We start from the raw sequence: 19,175 nt of genomic DNA, 5'->3' as shown, positions 1-19,175 counted from the left end.
CAGCTGTCCTAATGCGTCGTATTTGCTGACACGATGCATAAAGTGCTGTTCAGCATTTTTGTTTTCAGATTTTGGACTAAAACAGCCTCACGTCTAAGTACAACCACACATACCATACTCCACCTGTTATTATGTGTAATGTTGCATTTTAATGGTCTTGTCTTTTATCCATTGTTCATATAGTAGAAACTAAACAGACTTCAACATGATCACTAGCAAGTAAAATCCATTAAAGAGAATAAACCAAGATGACAGGCCATTCTTATATTGAATCATAATTATTGAAATTATGAATACATGCTTTCATAACATCTACAAAAGATTATTCTAATAGTCTCCTTTCTGGCACCAAGAAAACACTATCAATTGGCTGAGCTAGAACAAAATTCGCCTTTTAACCAGGATCAGAAAGAAGGAACACATTACTCTAATTCTGAAATCTTTGCTTCCCGTCAGCTTTAGGATCGATTCTAAGGTTCTTTTATTGATTAACAAAGGCTTAAATGGAATAGGTCCTTCATTTTCAAAAGATTTACGTTTAGTTTCTGACCCTAAGGTCCTCCGGTGCAGGTCTGCTGGTAGTCCCAAAGGTCAGAACTGAAACCCACGGCGAGCCCACACTTCAGCACTGTGTACCTCAGCCTGACGATGTGAGGGCTTCATCCACTGTGGAGGTTGTTAAGGAAAAACTTAAAAATCATCTTTTCAGTATAGCTTTTAAAAACCTCAGTTTTTACAAGTCCACATGTTTTAATTTGATTTTATACATTTTTACTAATAATTAATTTGATCTAATCTGATTGTACTTGCAGGATGTGTGCTGTGTTTTTAGTGTGTTTTTTAAAATGTTTTATTATGATTGCTTTTTCTACTTTTTGTCTTAATCATTATTGTGGGAAAGCACTTTGAGATGCTTGGGAGAATGGGAGTGCTATATAAATGAAGTTGAATTTAACTATTAATCATAACAATTATTTGCTGTGTTTTTAAAATGTTCTGAACACGTGAACAAAAGCTTTCCTTCTTGTCTTAGTCACCACAGTGAATCATTCGCCTCAACCTCCTCCCGTCCTCTGCGTCCTCTTCATTCACACCAACTACCCTCATGTCCTCCTTCTCTCATCCATCAACCTCCTCTTTGGCCTCTTTCCTGGTATCTCCAAGCTCAGCATCCTTTTATGAACTTCATTACTGTCCCTCCACTCAACATGTCCAAACAAAAGCATCACAGGGAAAATGTCTTCCCTGAGAAAACGGAGGAAAGTTTATTATTGTTATATTAGAAAACCTAAATAAATATCAGAAAATGCATTTTTTTCCCCAACATCTCATATTTTTTTCTGTGATTGTTAATGCTTCTAATGTGGGCGCTCAATTAAAATCCTGTCTTTCCATAAATAAATTGTAAGGCTGACGTATCACAAAATCCATGTATTTTGCATAGAATTTTACAGACAACATGTTTAAATCCTTTTACACTAAGTCGAGGGAGCTGGATTGATTTTTCTGTGAATTATCTCGTCCATTTTTTCATGCTTCATGCTGTCAAACAGTAAGAGATCATTTGGGAGTACAGCTTAAATCTTGGTGGATTTCCACTCAGCAGCTGGGGGTCTTCATCACTACCGCTGTATAAGGAGAGCTTGAGAGGAAAACCTCACACATAAGTTGTACCTCTGAATACTGAAGAACTCAGATAAATCAAAACATGTAATCCTCCTTTTTATGTAAACCTTTCTTCACGTGGTAGTGGATATGAAATGTCGGTTATAATGTGATGGGCTTTTCTACTAAATTATGGCGTTTAATACTTTTATGCTAAACTACACCTTTAGATTTTGTAATTAACACACTGTTATATCAACCCACATGGAGCTGCAGACCAATTGAAGCCAGATAGATGGGTGCGCCAAGACACCTAATCAGTACTTTTCCACTGACAGACAAAGCTGTAAATTACCTTGTTGGCAGGAGCAGGGCCAGAGGCACTGACCACTCAAGCTTTAGATTTGGTGAAGATGACCATACAGGGTGTTAAGGTCTTAGGGGCTTCCCTCTTTCCTGACAAAACATTGGCCTGGAGACAAATGAAGCCCACCTTCAACATATATAGGTGAACCTTATTTTATAACTCTTGGTCTTCGCATGTCCCGAGACCTGGATCTCTGTACAAACTTGATCCAACTTTTATTAAATTGACTAAATTCCAGTTGAGTGTTTTGATCACTTTCTTCCTCATCAATGAACACGTAAAGGTTAGCAGGGGCCAACCTCATACTGGATGACACAAACTACTGCGGTTTGTTGTTCCTCCCAAACATCAGTTTTCATCACACATGAGATGTGTCAGGAATATCCGTCTCATTAACGACATGGCCTTGTAATGACACGTTTTAACCCTTTAAACACCTGAGGCATCACCAGTGATGCATAAACACTAAACCTTTAACATACTGTAACTTTTCAGAAGAGGCTTACAATGAATTGATTTGTGTCAAATTGCAATGTGTGTCGGTTCAAAGGCATGGAAGTTAAAGACTAGAGAGCCATAACACAGCATGAGCCTTAAATCAAACTAATTCTGTTTTTATAGATGACTTTATTTATGGCTTTGTTAGTCAAAGACAATGATACCTTCCTGCTGTGTATGAACCAGCCACATCTCTATCTCTAATGCAGTACTGTGAGGATAAAAGTGGGTCTTAAGAGGACATATTTCATACGTGACAAAGATTTGGTTTCAAATTTAAACAATATATCGATTGTTGCTCAGTCTATTTTAAGTCCATTACATATACATATTTTAAATCAACAAAGTAATGTATAAAGAAACCCACCACAGTTCTCCTCATCGGCTTGATTCCCACAGTCATCGATGCCGTTGCAGTGCAGCAGCTGAGGGAGACAGACGGTGAGGTTGCCACATGGGAAATATCCGAGTGGACAAACTGCCTTCTCCTCCGCGGCACTGAGCGCTACAGAGGGGAAGAAAGGGAAGAACAGGGTTGGTGCACATTTTGTTGCCAAAAAGTCACAGGATTTTATAAAATGAGGCTTTTATTAATACGGAACAAGTACATCCTTCTTTGTTTGATATTTCTAATGACATTCCAAAGATTTCTTTTCTGAAAACTACACACACAAAAAACCTCAAGTCCCATGTGCAATGAGTGGATTTAGACTTTTTCTTGTCCAGATCTATGCTAACTCACAAAAACTCTTTTTTTTTTTCTTTAATTAAAGTCAAAACCACAGCAGATATTTCCATTTCCAAACCAAGTAAAGACAGTTTATGAGAGAAAGTGACAGAACTACAGTATCATGTGAATGAGATGGAAGAATCTTTTTCAGTTTGAAAATACTTTTGATCTCTTGGTTTTTACATACATTCAACAAATCATCTTTATAGACGTGTATTGACATCAGCTGACTAAACTAGTAGAAGCTGTATGGTTCATAACGACACCCACACATTTGAACTCATGTCTAAATAGTTTCAAAGTTCTACTGATTTAACAGAAGAACAACATCAGCATTTTGTAAGAGATTTCTCTAGCAGGGCTTCTTCAAAGGAGATCTGCAGGGAGAAAAGACTGAACTCCTCTGGACTCGGAGGAACATCAGGGATGTGAGAAACTATGTTTTTCTCTGTTGTGTCCTTGCAAACTGACCCACACTGGATTTGATGGTTTGCTCCAAACTGAAGGCCCAATCCAAATTCTTCCGTACCCGTCCGTTTGAAGGGGCTTGTCAGGTGCAAGTGTTGTCTGAAACATATTTTTTTAGATCCTGCCCTCCAAGCGGAGTGATGCAGACCCCTCCCCCGTGAGGGGGTTCCGTGTCACGTTGGACTTTGTTTTAGAATTAACTTTTTCAAGTTGTAAAACCAATGTTGTTATGTATATTCGAGCCCTGGAAGCTCCACGCTAACGCTAGCTGACCGGCGACTATTGGTGACATTATCAAGCGAAAGTGACGTTCAAAATCTGAGACTATTTTTCCATAACTCTCCGTTTGGAGGGATAAATGTAAGGGAAGGGAGAAATGAAGTCCTCAAACTGTAGATGTGCAAGGGAGTAATTTGGTTTTCCAGGACTGCTTTAAGGCTCAGTGGGCCGCACAGTTTCTCACTTTGGTTAATGGTAAATGCTTTTCTACTTTGCTTGAAGGCCCAAAGCACTTTATGGTTACAGTACTCCGAACTCATTCAAACACTGATGGCAGCTCAGCTCTGGCTCCAACCCATGACCACCAGGAGCGATGTGGTGTTCCGTGTCTTGCAGAAGGACACTTCGACATATGAGCAGGCCAGGTGGGAACTGAACATGTGATCATCCAATCAGAGGTCAACCACTCTACCTCTGTACGTCCATTCTGTGTTAAAAAAACCCTGCTCAGTCCAGACCCATCAAAGCTTTTTAGATGATGAATTTAAATGGAATTTGATAGTTGGCTCTTCTTGTAGAACAGTGTTTCTCAAATGGTGGGGCGCGAAGCCCTTGGAGGGCGCGGTGTTCAGCAGCGCAAGAGCAAAGAAGGGACAGAGACAGAGAGACAACTTCAACACAAAACGTAAAGAAGATGAGATCACTGGTAAAGAAGGAAAAACTGGAACCTTTTGACTTTTATTGATAGTATGAAGGAAGAGAATCTGCAAGAAATCATTCTCTAGAACTCCACTACCAACCTGTGGAATCTTCCCTAAAAAGGAGCAGATCATTACTGACAAGAAACCAGATTTCATCCTCAAAGCTGAGACTCTTTTGTCTTTCTTAACATTATTGTGAATAAAAGTCTGTATTTATTGGTTTTGCAAAATTTAATTTGTATTTTGGATTGTGGTTGCAGAGGAAAAAAAGCCTAAAATATAAAGAGTTAAAAATGGAATAGTTAATAACTAGTCCTTTTTCATTAATTTTGTACATTTTATCTGGAAGGGATAAATAACAGCATATAAGTAATATACACATTATGTAAATAAAAACATGTTTAAATTGGTTATGGATTTTGTGCATAATCCTACATAGTGTTGATAATAAATTAAATAAAGCAAAAACAACCTAAAAATCCATTTGGTAGCAGAAATAGTTTACAGTGAACCAAAGAACTGAAACTCTGAGAAAAGAAAGAATTCATCACTACTGTGGAGGAAGAAAGAATAAGTTCGTGAGAGAAAATAATTGAGAAACACTGCTATAGAAGAAGGGGAAAGTGTGTTTGCAAGCTCAACACTCAAGTTTGTGTCAGTTTGAAAGCAGTTGTGTTTGGATTCTCTTTTGTCATTATAGTCCAATAGCCTTCATACAAAGAAACCTTCCAGGGTTTGTAAGTACAACACGAGTGATTAGTTTTGTCTAAAGGCTTGCCATATGGAACTTGGTTTATAAAGAACTATTTAAAGAAGTATACATGGACTCAGACATGTTACTGTTTGGTTTGGAGGTGAAATTATAAGAGTAAACTTTAGGATTTCCTCATTACATGATTTGAGATCACTGAGTTCAAAAAGTTTATGTAGAATAAATTCAACTGCACACAACACATACACCAGGTTGTACAAACACCCAGGCACAAACAGAGCAGCGTGGTTCATGCTGTTAAATGTACTCAGGAATGTCATGACCTCTACATCCAGGAAACTAAGCAACCACTGCACAGTCGGATGAGCCAGCACAAAAGGTCCATTCCTGGTGGACCAGAGTCAGCTGTCCACCGCCATTTAGAAGACAAGGGACATGGGGAGGTCCAGATCGTCTCCAGGGAACATCGCTGGCTTGAGAGAGGAGTCGAGGAAGCCATCTTTGTCAAAATAGGATTCAGACACAACCTCTCAGCCATATACGATCCTAAGGAGAGAAATGAGTATCACCCTGATTTAAGGGGGATAGCAGGCGGTGCTGGACCCGCAGATCAAATCGAGTTGGTACTGCCAACAATCATTGGGCTCTGGTCAGACCTGGTTTTAAACTTGGATCGCGAGGTCCTTCTAAACACCCACAAGGCGAAGAGGCTTGATCAGCCCACTGGCCGGCAACGATCTGCGTTTTAGAAGGGTCCGTCTCCGTCTGCTATCCCCGTGACTGCGGGCAGCTCTTGGGACAGAGCCCCGTATCGGAGGCACTGTCAGGGGCGGGGCTGAAGAGAGGAGCCAATCAGTTCTGGGAAACTTTTTTTTTTTTTTAAGCAATAAATGTTCTTAAAAAGCCCATTTAGACTTTTTTATATTAAATATTGAGCATATCTGTATACGAAAGTAGAAACTGAAAAGGAAACTGATTCGTTATGGCGACCCCTATAGGGAAAAGCCGAAAGGAAAAGAAGAAGATCTGTTTAAGAAAGTGGGGAAATGTCAAGTTTTACCGGATATTATTCACAATCTAAGTTAAAAGCAGCTGAAAAGAAAACTCTGATGACCCAGCATTCTAGTAGTACCGTATTTTCACGACCATAGGCCGCACTGGGTTATAGGGCGCAGTTTCACTTACTGGTACTTTTTCTGTATTTAACAAAGACATATGGCGCTCTTGACCATAGGGCGCAGGAATGGTAAAACTAGGGCTGGTCACCGAAGTTTGATTCCACCCAGAAACACGAATGATTCATGCAGCTCTACCAAAACCGAAAGCAGCTGCTGCAAACAGTGCAGCAGTTCATTAAAGGTCATTGGTCTTTGGACATGTCAATCATTTCTACTTTCTTCAGTACTGTGAAGTTTTAGCCAATCCCTTTACTTTTCCTGACAGGTGCTGCATAGCATTAGCCAATCAGGAACTAGGCTTTTGGGACGGGCTGTTTTCAGTGACCCGATCTGAAATAAATAAATACGAATCCATTACGACTGTCTTTGTCCTGTTGCAGCGCGGCGGTTCTGTCTGCAGACAGACATCCTCCCGTCAGCGGCGTCTGCTCGCTCCACACGCCGGGAGAGAGACAGGTGCTGCAGGGGGCGGGGAGGGCAGGTAACCTGCTTGGCTCTCCTGATCTGTGATGTTTTGTTGTGTTTGTCGAGACAATAATAATAAAAAAAACGTCCCCTACTTTTCCTCCTCTCAGGTTAATGCGGGACAGTCTTTATCTCAGTCACAGAAACAGCAGATAATAAATAAATAAAATAAATAAATAATCAATAAAAAAAAAAATTATCTGACATAAAATGTAAAATAAATCTAAATAAATTGTAATTTGAACGAATGGGATTTTTTTCCCCACATTTCCTGCTTTGGAGAAGCAAGGTAGCACGGACACACGCTCCCTCGCGTTCTGTGTGCGTAGCGCTCACTTCAGCTATAAAACAACAATAAAGCCCACACTTCATGTAATCTGCCTTCCAAAAAAAAATCAAAAACAACAACACAGTAGGCGCACTGCACTACAGGACGTGCCGCACATTTTGAAGAAAATTTAAAACGTTTATACGCGCCTTATGGTCGTGAAAATATGGTACTTGAACGCATCACTCATGGATGAATCTCTGAGGCGTGAAATAAGTCTCACCACAGGTTTGTACATTACTGAGGTTTTATGTGTGTGAAACAAGTGATTTGCGCATAATCATTAAATATTTGTGTGTGTAATTAGTTGCAAGGTGTTGTAATTTGAATTTGTTCATGTGTAAATTGTACTTTGTGTTTTTTTTAAATCTTGTAATTTTTGTGCTTATGCACAAAATGTTTTACAAAACAAGAGTATGAAAGCACAAATCCAAAATTAGGCACAAATCAAGAATTATGCACGCATAAATTAACTTATTTCTCTTCATACAATCCTGTTTTGAAATCAGCATAATCAGCATATCAGAAGGCATTATTATCCTTAAGCAAAACCTAGGACAGGTGATGTAACTCAACGACAATGAGGACAAAGACTTGGTTGTTAAGGGGCACCGTTGGTCATTAAAGGACTGAAACTAGTACATTTAACTCAACTCAGCACCAGTTGAACAGAACTGATGAAGCTGCTCAGACGAGAGGTGAAACGTCTTCAAGCCAAAAAGTTGTGTCCTGCTGAAGTTTTTCTAAATGAACTATTTGAATTCATCATGACCTGGATGACCGAGAACCTACGCAGACATGTTTCCTACGAGCTTTATTCATCATCTGAAGTGTTTTTCACTCATGTCTCTCAAGACAATACAGGAAAATGAAAGTGGTCTGAGGGTGTTGCATAATAGCACAGTATGATAAGTCATGACTCAAAGTTTAATAAAGACGAAGGCCTTCCCACATTTCAGCCCGTTGGTTAATCAGGAAGGCTTTTAAATCAAAAAGAGTTTCCGCTTTATTAAGAGCAAAACTTACATTCACTAAACTGCTATGATGCTCACTAAGCTGTCACTTTTACCCAAAGTCAAATCTGCTGATACAACTCTGAACAGAAGTAAACAGATCTAAAATAACAGATCTTTTCATGATTGATATTGCAGCTTTTGCTGTAATGTGTGCATTCCACCCTTGACAAATCAGCTGGCTCTGTGTTCCAACAGAAAGGATGACAGACAGAAGCAGAAAAAGCTTCTTGGTTAATCAATACGTTTCAAACAAGCCTTTGTGACTCAATCCTAAATGGTTTTTTTTCTACAACAGGGAATCACAAGACAGCATTTTAGAAAATACAGTTCACAACATCCTGAAATTATAGGTCTTTTGAAATAACTGATTGTGAGGTTAACGATCCTTGCTAAACATGGCTGGAGCTTCTCCAAACCCCAGAGCTGAAGTTCACCAGCTCTAAAACAGTCGGGCTGTTCCATGACTTTAGACCACTTACATGACTTTTGAGAGGTTATTAAAAGATTTAAAAAAGACATCATGGTCACTCCCACACACGAGAAATGTGACCATTGAAGTTTCTATTTTTGATCTAACCAGCAAAGCTTTGATGGTAACTGTAAATAAACCAAACTTACAAACACAGATTTACAGCTTGATGTTGCCATCAAACACCTATTTTCTGAATGTTAACACCACGTTTAGGTTTTCTTAAAGTTTTCCTTCCTTCCTGGATAAACAGTATGTGGAGCAATAGCAGAATGTGTCTTCTTTCCTCTTTACGATGGAGTCAGACAGCTGCACATATTTCATGGCTCTGAATGCGTCTGTGCATTGCAGTTTAAAATTATATATTACAGATGCAAAATTACAGAATTACACTGAAAGCGAACATGCCTCAGTTCAGTCGACTTGCTGGGTTTGACTCATTTTGATTCAAACACAAACATGATAAACACAATTCCATTTAATGCCAGAACTCTGTTATTTTCATGCATTTAGGACTTTAAAAAATGTATTTCAATGTGTTCCTGTCCTTTTTTTAGCTAATGGTTTATTGTTAACTTAAACAATCTTCAATTATTATTGCCCAAGATTCAGCTTCGCCAGGGCAGCAGTTTCAGGAAAGATGTCCAACCTCCATCTTCCTAGAGAGCGCTGTTGTTCTTTCAGAACATACAAGTGTGTCCATCTGTATCTATGACATTAACTGTGTTTTCATGGCAATATGTGGTTTGAACAATAACTCAAGGACCTAATTTATTTTTTCCTTTTACCATAACAGACCATCTCTGCAGGAGCAGTTCAGCTGCTGCTTCTGTCTGTCTGGGTTTTCATGGCATTCATGAGCCTGGTGGCACCTCTGAAAGTCATCAGGAACCGGGCTAGAACAAGGAAACTGTTTACAACAAATTCATTTATTGTTAGAAATATAAAGATAATTGCTGAACTGAAAGTTTCTGCAAAAATAAAAACAATTAACAGTAGTTTGTGCAAACTGATTCTGTTCTGCAGCTTGTGTATTTAAATCAGGGAACCCTAAAAAACATCTCAAGAAATTATTCAGTGCCTTGTTGAAAATTACTGTAAATATTCTTTTAGTTTGTACTAAGTGAAGCAATGAAGCTCAAATTATTCAGTCCAATAGAATTCACAGTTACATACAAACTATTTTCTTTTCTTAGGTTTAACTTTATATAAGTTCTAGAAAAATGGAAACAATTAGTCTACTTTAAATGAATGATGATTACACATGATCAACAGATAATCATTGTCATCTGTGTCAGAGCACAGAATGTGAAGTTTACACTAAATATACTTGTTTATCATTCCTGTTGTTTACAATATATGTAACAAAGTCACACTGTCCTACAAAAACATTATTTATCAGTCACTTGGGCACAGCCTTTTACTGAATATGCAAGCATTTTCTTAAGTACAAGTGATATGAGAGGAGTCATTGCTGAAAGAGGAACTTTTCAGTAACAAAACAACTATGAATTAAAGATGAAAATTGCTTTTAGAATCAAGTAAACATGTCTGAATTACAATTACCATTCTGTTTAGCAGGGTGTGTTTTATTCACACTCTAATCATTAAGCTCTCAGCAGGTCACCCGTACACAATTCAATATATACAAACGCTCATAATGATACATTTGTTACATTTAGATTCACAAAACACTACAATAATTAAAAACAATTCTCTTATTATTTTATAGTAATAGTTTACAAGTTTACAATTAGCAGCTTTTATCAAAGCTTTGGTTTAATTTTCCGCTTGAAGCCTTTTATTTGTAGTTCTGTTCTTCATCTGTCTCTAAAAATGCTTTATTAATCAAAATGAAATATATGGTGTATGTTTTATGCATTCATAATTTATTTACACACACACACTCTGTCATAAATTTATTCAGCAGCTACAAGGGAGAAGAAAGAGACCTCCCTCCACATTGGCTGAACCTTAAATATCGGAGCTTAAAAAGAGTCAATGAGTGATGCTCTGGATCTTTGTGGTGTCTGGTGGGATGCCAACGCATAACCTGACACGCCCACTGATGATGTCAGAGTTCACAAGCAAGAACAAACTGTCTTTCAATACCAAATCCATGTTTTTCTAGTGACAAATTAAGAAAATTTAAACTTGCTGAACCTGAAATAGAAAGACAGCAGAACAAAGTCTCCTTAAGCCTCTGCAACATCGAACCAGGACACCTACATTTACAATACTTATATTAAACGATGGGTATTGTTAGGCTGTTTATTGATCCAGTATTCTTATCAGTATTCTTATCGATAGTTATTCTGTGTGAAAACAAGGAGGGAGAAGACAAATACATTTTTATTTAGGGCTGTGAACGTCAATGTGTTAGCACACACGATAAATTACATTTAATTAACGCGTTAATATTTATAAACATAAATTAATCACATCCCCCAAAAAGCAATCTTCCGCTTTGCCTCGGTGGTCCAGTCCTCCACAGCGTGCATTCAAACACGTCGTCAAGTTTCTTCCCACTTATACCACTGTTATTTACAAAAGAAATAAATATTCAATCGGTTTCCAGTACTTTAATCTTGGTATATTTTTTTAGATTGCTTTTTCAAGAAAAGTGGACTATTTGATCCATAGCCCGGCACGTCCTTGGGGTAAGAAGGCATTGCTGCACCTAAACTGCAGCGGCAAAAGAAAACAGAATATATTGTAATCATTATGATAGGTTAATTAAAGCATCAGTTCAGAGAGAAGATTCACCTCTTGTTGCTTGTTTTTGTCCAGACAATGAAGAAAATGTTGTTTTAAAGCAGCCTGCGCAGTGATACTGAAGTGACTGTACTTTTTATTTTAGGTGTGCAAGTTTGTTTATATCAACGTCTCTATTTTTTTGGAGTAATACTGCAGACATAGAAGTCTTTCCAGTTCTGCTTATCTTACCGTTGGTGTGCTTTGGACTCACCATTTACACTTGTAGGTTAACACTTGATAAATTTAAACATTTCAGACGATGAAAGAGAAGGAAAACTTTCTCACTGGTCTGTTTTCGTTCAAAAGCTGCATACTGTCATCAAATTTAACCCGTAAAATATTGTGATTAATAGTGTTTAATCTCAACAGCAGCGTGATTAATCTAATATATGTTTTAATCGGTTGACAGGCTTAATTAAAAAGAAATGTTCTAAATGTGTGTGATTTCATTTTGTGATTATTCGCAGATAATAAGTGGTTGGCAAATACTGTAACTAAAAAAATGATTAATTGTGATAAATTTTTCTCAGGTTTGCAATAAGTTACTTTTTCCTTTTTTTAATAGATTCCCAGGCCTACTTTTATTTTAATCGGGCCATGCCACAAAAATATACTTGTTGAGCTTTTAAGTGTATTATACTGTTCATTCCTCACTATAAACGACCCCAAAGCGGTATTTGGATCTGTTCACGCATTTCTGAGTAACGCCGGGCTCACACTGGACGGGGAAGCGCAGTGAAGTGCTGCGGAGTGGAGTGGAGTGGAGTGGAGTGGAGTGGAGTGGAGTGGAGTGCCCGCGGCGTCTGCTCCACCGTGTGGTTCACATCAGACCCGCATTTTTCCGCAACGGTCGACAGGCGCTTCTGCAGGAGCTTTTTTTGCTTTTGCCATCATGGTTAATAAGTTAATCAACTAAAGATATTACCACGTGTTTCTGCTAAGAGGAAGTGCCTCTCTGTTGTTTTATTTACACCCAAAACCCAGTAGCCCCGCGCCCGCACTGGAGTCAGCCCACTAAGTTGATCTGTGTGCGTGTATGTCTGTTTTGTGTGTGTCTGTGCTCACATGTGTACGTGCGTGTTGTGATTGTATGTTTATTTTCATCTCTACGGTCTGTTTAGATACAAAGACATGATCACATTTCACAATAACTGTGTTTTATTGTGAAACATTGGTTATATTTTGAAAATAAAACCGGATTTTCTCATGTATCTTAATGTGACTTCCTGCCAGAGTTGACGTGGATCACTCTCGGCTCGCGCACAAAATGGAACTGACGCCGAAATGATCCGCTGCACGCTGAGAGCCCTCCGTGGAGGACCGCGCCCGGTGTAAACCACACCATAGGTTAATATGGGCGTCCGCGTCCAGTGTGAACCCGGCGTAATCCTCTAAAATTCTGCGCTCTCAATAGCAGCCCCTCCCATACCCACGAAAACGAGCTGATGTCACAGAGTGAGCCTGCATTTTCAGGAAGAGTCTGCTCTGCAGTGCCACCCCGAGTCTGACACAACACCCAAATTCTCCACTGAGCTAGTGGTGATCAGCAATAAACTTTCATTTTAGATGCAGAATACTGTATTTCTTCCAATTGTGCCCTGTCTTCAATAAATTCCAGCTCAAACAAGTGTTTTTTACTTTAGACAGGTCTTTAACTTTAGAAAAAAGGAAGAATATTCAATAACTGATCTTTTTCTTTTCATAATTTCCTGTGTTTAATGTTTAATGAAATAAGAATGTTACTTTCTTCTGTCTTTGGCTTATTGTATCAGATAGCTTGTTTTTCACCATTATAGCTTCATGGTTAAGCAGTGATGTAATTTTTCACTGAGCTAAAACTGGCTTTCTTTCCAACAGTATTGTTCTTATGCTTTGCTAAATGACATAAAGGTAAAGCTAGGCAAGACAAGTTTATTTGTATAGAACATTTCATGCACAGAGACAATTCAAAGTGATTTACACAAAACATTTAAAGAAAAAAAAGACATTGTCATTATTTCAAGCAGAATCACCTGCAGAATACTTTCACTTTGTTTAGTCTAATATGAAGCTTTCAAGCAACAATGAAGACAGTCTGAGTGTCTGAACACACCATGCAGAACAGTGAACATTGTGAGTTATTTTTGTCTAAAACTCATCCGTCTGTAAAGTTCATCTCTGTTTTGTCTCCGATGGAGGATGTCCGGTTTATTATAACCTTTTGCTGCCAGGAAGCATTTTCTCAGCATGAGAAAACAAATCAAGTGACTGTGTTCTCCATCACTGAGAGGCAGACTTCACTGTAACACCACACCAGCTGCTCATGTCTAACAGTACAGACTCAGCAGGACCAATCAGAACGTGCTCCAGATTTGTTCATGACCATTTAGCATGTCCCTCAATTAGCAGGTGATCAAACAGAGGGATGATTCCAACAAGTCAAAGTTAGCTTCAAAAGTGTTGGTGAAACATCTGTAGCTTTCTTTTGTTTGCTTTTACAAGCAGAGCTGACAGGTAGAAACCAAAGACATAACTGGAAAAAGATGTAAGAAAAAAAAAACATTCTGCTTGGTCCACCAAATGTCCAACTGCATTCACAGCAGTTATTTTGTCAGTTGACTGGGAGCCTCTGTTTTGTATCCTGAATCTATCCAGGACTTGTTTAGTTCACAAAGCAATAGCTTCACCCCTTCCAATGAAGGTTAAATCCAAACAAATGATAAAACTATTCACCCTGTGGGTACTAGGTAACTGGAAACGTGCAGAGTGAAGGTCAACAAGGTTTCAATCAGGTACCACAAAGCCCTGGAAGAAATGTCCTTTGATAATCGTCAGTGAAGGAGATATAGAAAAGGAAACTGTCATCCATCATTACACCTCAATATGCCACAAACACATTGAAACATCATTCAGGGCTTGGTTTCTAGGAAAACCCTGTAATCTCACTTAAGATGGAATCTGAGAGATCTGTAGCACCTAAACCATGATGGTGTCTAATTAAACATTACGCTTGCAGCTGAAAGATACACTGAGAAGTACTGGTGAATCTGGAAGATTGATGTACGAACAACACTTTTTTTCTTGTTCTGATAGGATACAATACGTCAAAGATGATAAATAAACATGTCTTATTTACATTGTGGCCTGACCCCAGTATAATTAGACCAACACATTTCAGACTAATTAAAGTAAATGAAAAAACAACAACCCAAACAGCGGCTTATTCACATTGAAGTTATTATAGGCATAGATTAGGTCAGCAGTCTGCAACCTTCAACACTTAAAGAGCCATTTGGGTCAATTTCTCGCCAACCAAAACCCAGGAAGAGTCACAAAGTGTTTAGGAAAATAAGAGACTGATTTATATTTAAGTTTTTGCTACTGACATGATACATCTAAATAAATAATTGCGTTTTTACAAAATAAAACATTAACATGGAGAGAAAATAGCTTTAAAAAATGAAATAGTTTGTAACTTTTGACAGAGATTTGTCAAAAGATTGAATTCCTTTCAAAACAAAAGACATCCTACACCATAGGACAGGGGACAGCAACCTTTAACAGTAAAAGAGCCATTTGGGCTCGTTTTCTACTGATTACAACCTAGAAGGAGACGCATAGTCTTACTTTAGCCTTTAAAAATGTGGATTTGTATTCATGATCTTCCTTTTTTAATAATAAATATGAATTATATATGAATTATTATATTTTTAATCACAAACAAAAAGCAAAAATATGAAAAGAACCTACCATCTCTCAAAATGTGATTTTCATTTTTTTTACATATAGTCACCAACGGGCAACATAAGACTATATGAGCTTTTAAATCATAAAAGATCAAACTTTTTACCAAAGTTTTTCTTTGCATATAAAATCTGTTCATTCTGGAGGTTGAACAAACAAGACGTCTTCAGGTCAACAGGATGTAAAAACCTACAAAGTTTATCATCTATGTCAGGGGTCTCAAACTCAATTTATCTGGGGGCCGCTGGAGGCAGAGTGTGGGTGAGGCTGGGCCACATCAAGATTTTCACAAGAAAATCGCTGATAAAACATTCCAGTGTTCTTAAATATCTTTATTTTTAACACGAAATAATTAATTTAATTAATTAATTAATTAATTAAAAAAATCAATCATTAATAAATAAATAATAACCATGACCATACAGCAGATACACACGACTGAAGAAACCACATATTTACTGATTGAGTACAGCAGTGTGGGGCGCGCCCCCCCTGGGGGGAACGTGAACAAAAATATGTTTACATTATTTGGTAGCAGAAAGTTTACAGTTTACAGTGTTTACAGTGAACCAAAGAACTGAATCTCTGAGAAAAGACAGAATTCATCACTACTGTGGAGGGAAACAAGGAGAGACTTGATTTTACTTTGAAAGATTTGGAAGGATTCTAAGAAAAAGAGAGAACAATTAATAAAACAGATTATTTCGAATTTTTTAAATTATTCTTTAATGATAATAAAAGTACAATATTTTGAGGAGATATACGTTTAAATTGAGCAAATTAACTGATACTAATGATATTTGCAGCAGAATGTTGTATGGAGGTTGTAAGAGAAAACAATTGAGAAACACTGGACTAGAGAAAACTTTTTTAATTCAAATGTCTGTATTTACAGAACCTCCTTCATTGCTGAGTTGAGAGCAGCACGCTGACTGAAAGGTCAATGCAAACGCGCGCACTCCAGAATTCCTGGCCTCCGCATCTGGGTCGCGCGTAAGCGTGCATTGCTATGCAAGTTTTTAAGTCTGGTCTCGAGCTCTACGCACAAATCGGGCACGCACTGAACGGGCGCTGAATCTTCAACACGGTTCAACCTTTCCACGCACAGTTGCTGCAGCTCAGACCTGCGACCAATCAGGGACTCTGATTTGGTAGCTGCGGACCGCAGATGGGCCGCGAGTCTGAGACCCCTGATGTATGTGCACTATAGCCATCAATTTATAAATTTAACTTATCTAAATTAAATAAATGCTAAGTAAGTAATCCTTATTTTAAGAAAATTATATTTCACGTTTCTTTTATTCTCTTACTCTTAGTTATTTTCTCCTCTTTGTCCTCAGCAGTCTTATACTCCTGGGTTTTGTTATTTTACTTTGGGGTTGGATCTTGGTAGTCTTAGTTTGTGGGCTTTGTTTATTTGTTTTCTTTAGGTAGTTTTGGTTATGCAGCCATTAGCAGGGAGCTGTTGACTCTGATGGTCGACATGGCTGGGTCAGAAGTCTCCATGACTTATTTTATGTTTGTCCAAAGAGCCACCATGGAGAGATAGATGCAATCTTCAGCTCCAGATGTGGATCTGGAGCTGCAGGTTGCAGAAGTCCTGGATTAGGCTAACCTATGAAATCTCTGGCTAGTTTTTATCGCTGTTATTGAGCTCCAGATGATTGGGTTTTCTAAAATTTACAACATCAAAGTGTGTTTGCATTACCAGCACAGAGATTGCATCAGAGTGAAGATGCTCCACTCTGCAAGCATCGCTGATTGTGTTTCAAAAAGAGGGTTGGATGTTTTTCACCCTGAGACTGCTGCATTTTAATGAAAGAGAGCACACAGGTAAGATCTCACCTCCAGACCTCTGATAGTCCCAATTTTCCATCTGTGATTAGAGAATAGAATGATCCTACTTTAACAGCTCATTTATATCACAACACTGCTATCTCTTGTTATTTTATGAGCCAATTGAAGCAGTCCTGCTGAATGTCGAAATCAAGACCTCGAGGAGTGTGGTGAAGCACACCTGATCCAGGTAATCAGTGTCGGGTTGAGAGGATTACCTGGACTTCAACTCATCAAACTAATTTAGTTTGTGTGCATTAAGGTTGTTTGAACAAGTTTGTTTGAATAAAAGTTTTCTTTGGCTCAGAAATTCAGCAAATGATCCAATGACGTTCACAGAATGCAATCATGTTGTGCCGTTTTTGATTGTGAGGTGTTTGTCTGATTCGTCTTTATGGCTTCCCCAGGTTTCCCTCTAAACTTTCCATTTGTTATTCATTTTTGTCATGTTGAAGTCATAAAATTATGAGAGAACTCATTGATTGTTTTAATCTCGTGTCTAATTTATTTATCTAAGTGACATCTTAATACTTATCAAGTAAAATCCATTTACTTATGCTGACTCCCAAGCCTTGGTCTTATTTCATAATATTCAGAGATTTCAGACACATTAGTTACATCCCTGTAACATTAACATTAGACACCTGTAATTCTTTAATCTTAAGAACTTTTGACACCAGAGTTCTGATGAAAATAGATGGGGGAGATAATATTATTTTTTTTCTATTTATTGGATAAAAACCATGTCACTAACAAAGAAGGCTTAAAAGGAGAAGCTATCTTACCTCAAGCACTTCATTCCCTGTCGCAGGATTACTGACTTTCCCGAGAAAGTTCCAATAATAAACTGGGAGGCGGAGTCTTTAGCCGTCAGATTCCTTTTTCAGGAAACAACTCTTCCCTTCACTTGAGCAGGCAGACATCCTCTCAGTCTGTGGTGCTACTCTTCAAACTTTCCTCTTTGTTAAAGCCTATATTTGAGAATGGCTTTCCTGACCCTGAGACATGCCTTCAGTTATGCTGCTATGGGCTTGGACTCTGGGAAATGTTTTAGAATCCATTTGGATTTATTTTAGGGGTAGGAGGAGGGATTGAAGTGGCAGGCTACACTTATTTAGGCAGGGTTATGGTGGAGGGCACACACTCCTCTACCTTCCTTTCTATTGACCTTTCTAGAAGTCCTCATCAATTTAGAATGCATAGGGACTTTTACTCATCTATGTAATAGATCTTCTTCTGTCTGCTTTCTTGTTACCATAAATGTATGTCATTGTTAGACTGGGTTCACCACTAGGGCTGCCACGATTAGTCGAATAATCGATGATTAATCGATTATTAAAATAATTGACGACTAATTTAACGGTCGATTAGTCATTACTTTATTTTATATGGAGTCAGAGTGTAGTAAAGTTGAAAGATATAATGACATTCTGATAGATTTATGGACTATTTTGGCTTTTATTAGTTTTTTTTAGGCCATTTTGGAGTTTAGCTAATATTTCAGCTATAAGCTAGCTGTTTTGGCAAATGTAAGCCTTTTTTCAAGTTTTTTAGGCTAATTTGGCATTTAGCCAATATTTTAACTGGCTGGCAGTTTCAGCGTTCTCAGCCATCAGCTATCAGCTATCAATTTCAACTATCAGCACTACCATCTTCAGCGGCCAAATTCAGCTTACAGCATTCACACTAGAATTATCACAGGTAATGCTATATATCTAGTTTTTAGTTAAGTTTAAAGCTAATGATGGTTAAGATGTGTGTTTTACATCTACTTTGCCCATGACCCGATTAGTCAACTAATCGGGATAAATAATCAGTGGTTAGTCGACTAAATCAATAACATAATTGATAAAATAATCATTTGTGGCAGCACTAGTTCACACCAAGCCCAATTTGCGTGTCAGGGGTATCCAGTTTCAACGTTAAGCCAATGTTAAGACACCATCAGAGGTCCTGCGGAGAGCATTTTGAGTATCAAGCACAGTACATCGGTCTAACAGCAGTGTGTTTTGGATGTTTCCGTGCAGTTTGGGGGCCGCAGCATATCAAGAGTTCAAAACCTGAAGTTTGACAAAGAAGACCAATCAGCAACTCAGCTTTGAC

At 38.2% G+C, this 19,175-nt stretch overlaps 1 protein-coding gene across 2 annotated transcripts in view; it reads right to left on the bottom strand.

The window, feature by feature from the left end:
- Window positions 1-19,175, bottom strand: part of rxfp1 (relaxin family peptide receptor 1) — a 159,923-nt gene that overhangs the window by 131,777 nt on the left and 8,971 nt on the right. For both annotated transcript variants that reach the window (XM_024262584.2, XM_036213852.1), the window contains exon 2: window positions 2,838-2,975. In XM_024262584.2, the coding sequence (XP_024118352.1) occupies window positions 2,838-2,975 (138 nt within the window). The remainder of the gene's footprint in view (window positions 1-2,837; window positions 2,976-19,175) is intronic.

The sequence above is a fragment of the Oryzias melastigma genome, linkage group LG10, assembly GCF_002922805.2.
Source record: "Oryzias melastigma strain HK-1 linkage group LG10, ASM292280v2, whole genome shotgun sequence".
NCBI classification, from domain to species: Eukaryota; Metazoa; Chordata; class Actinopteri; order Beloniformes; family Adrianichthyidae; genus Oryzias; species Oryzias melastigma.
Note: the sequence above shows the minus strand (reverse complement) of the source record. Positions and strands in the feature narration are given on the sequence as shown.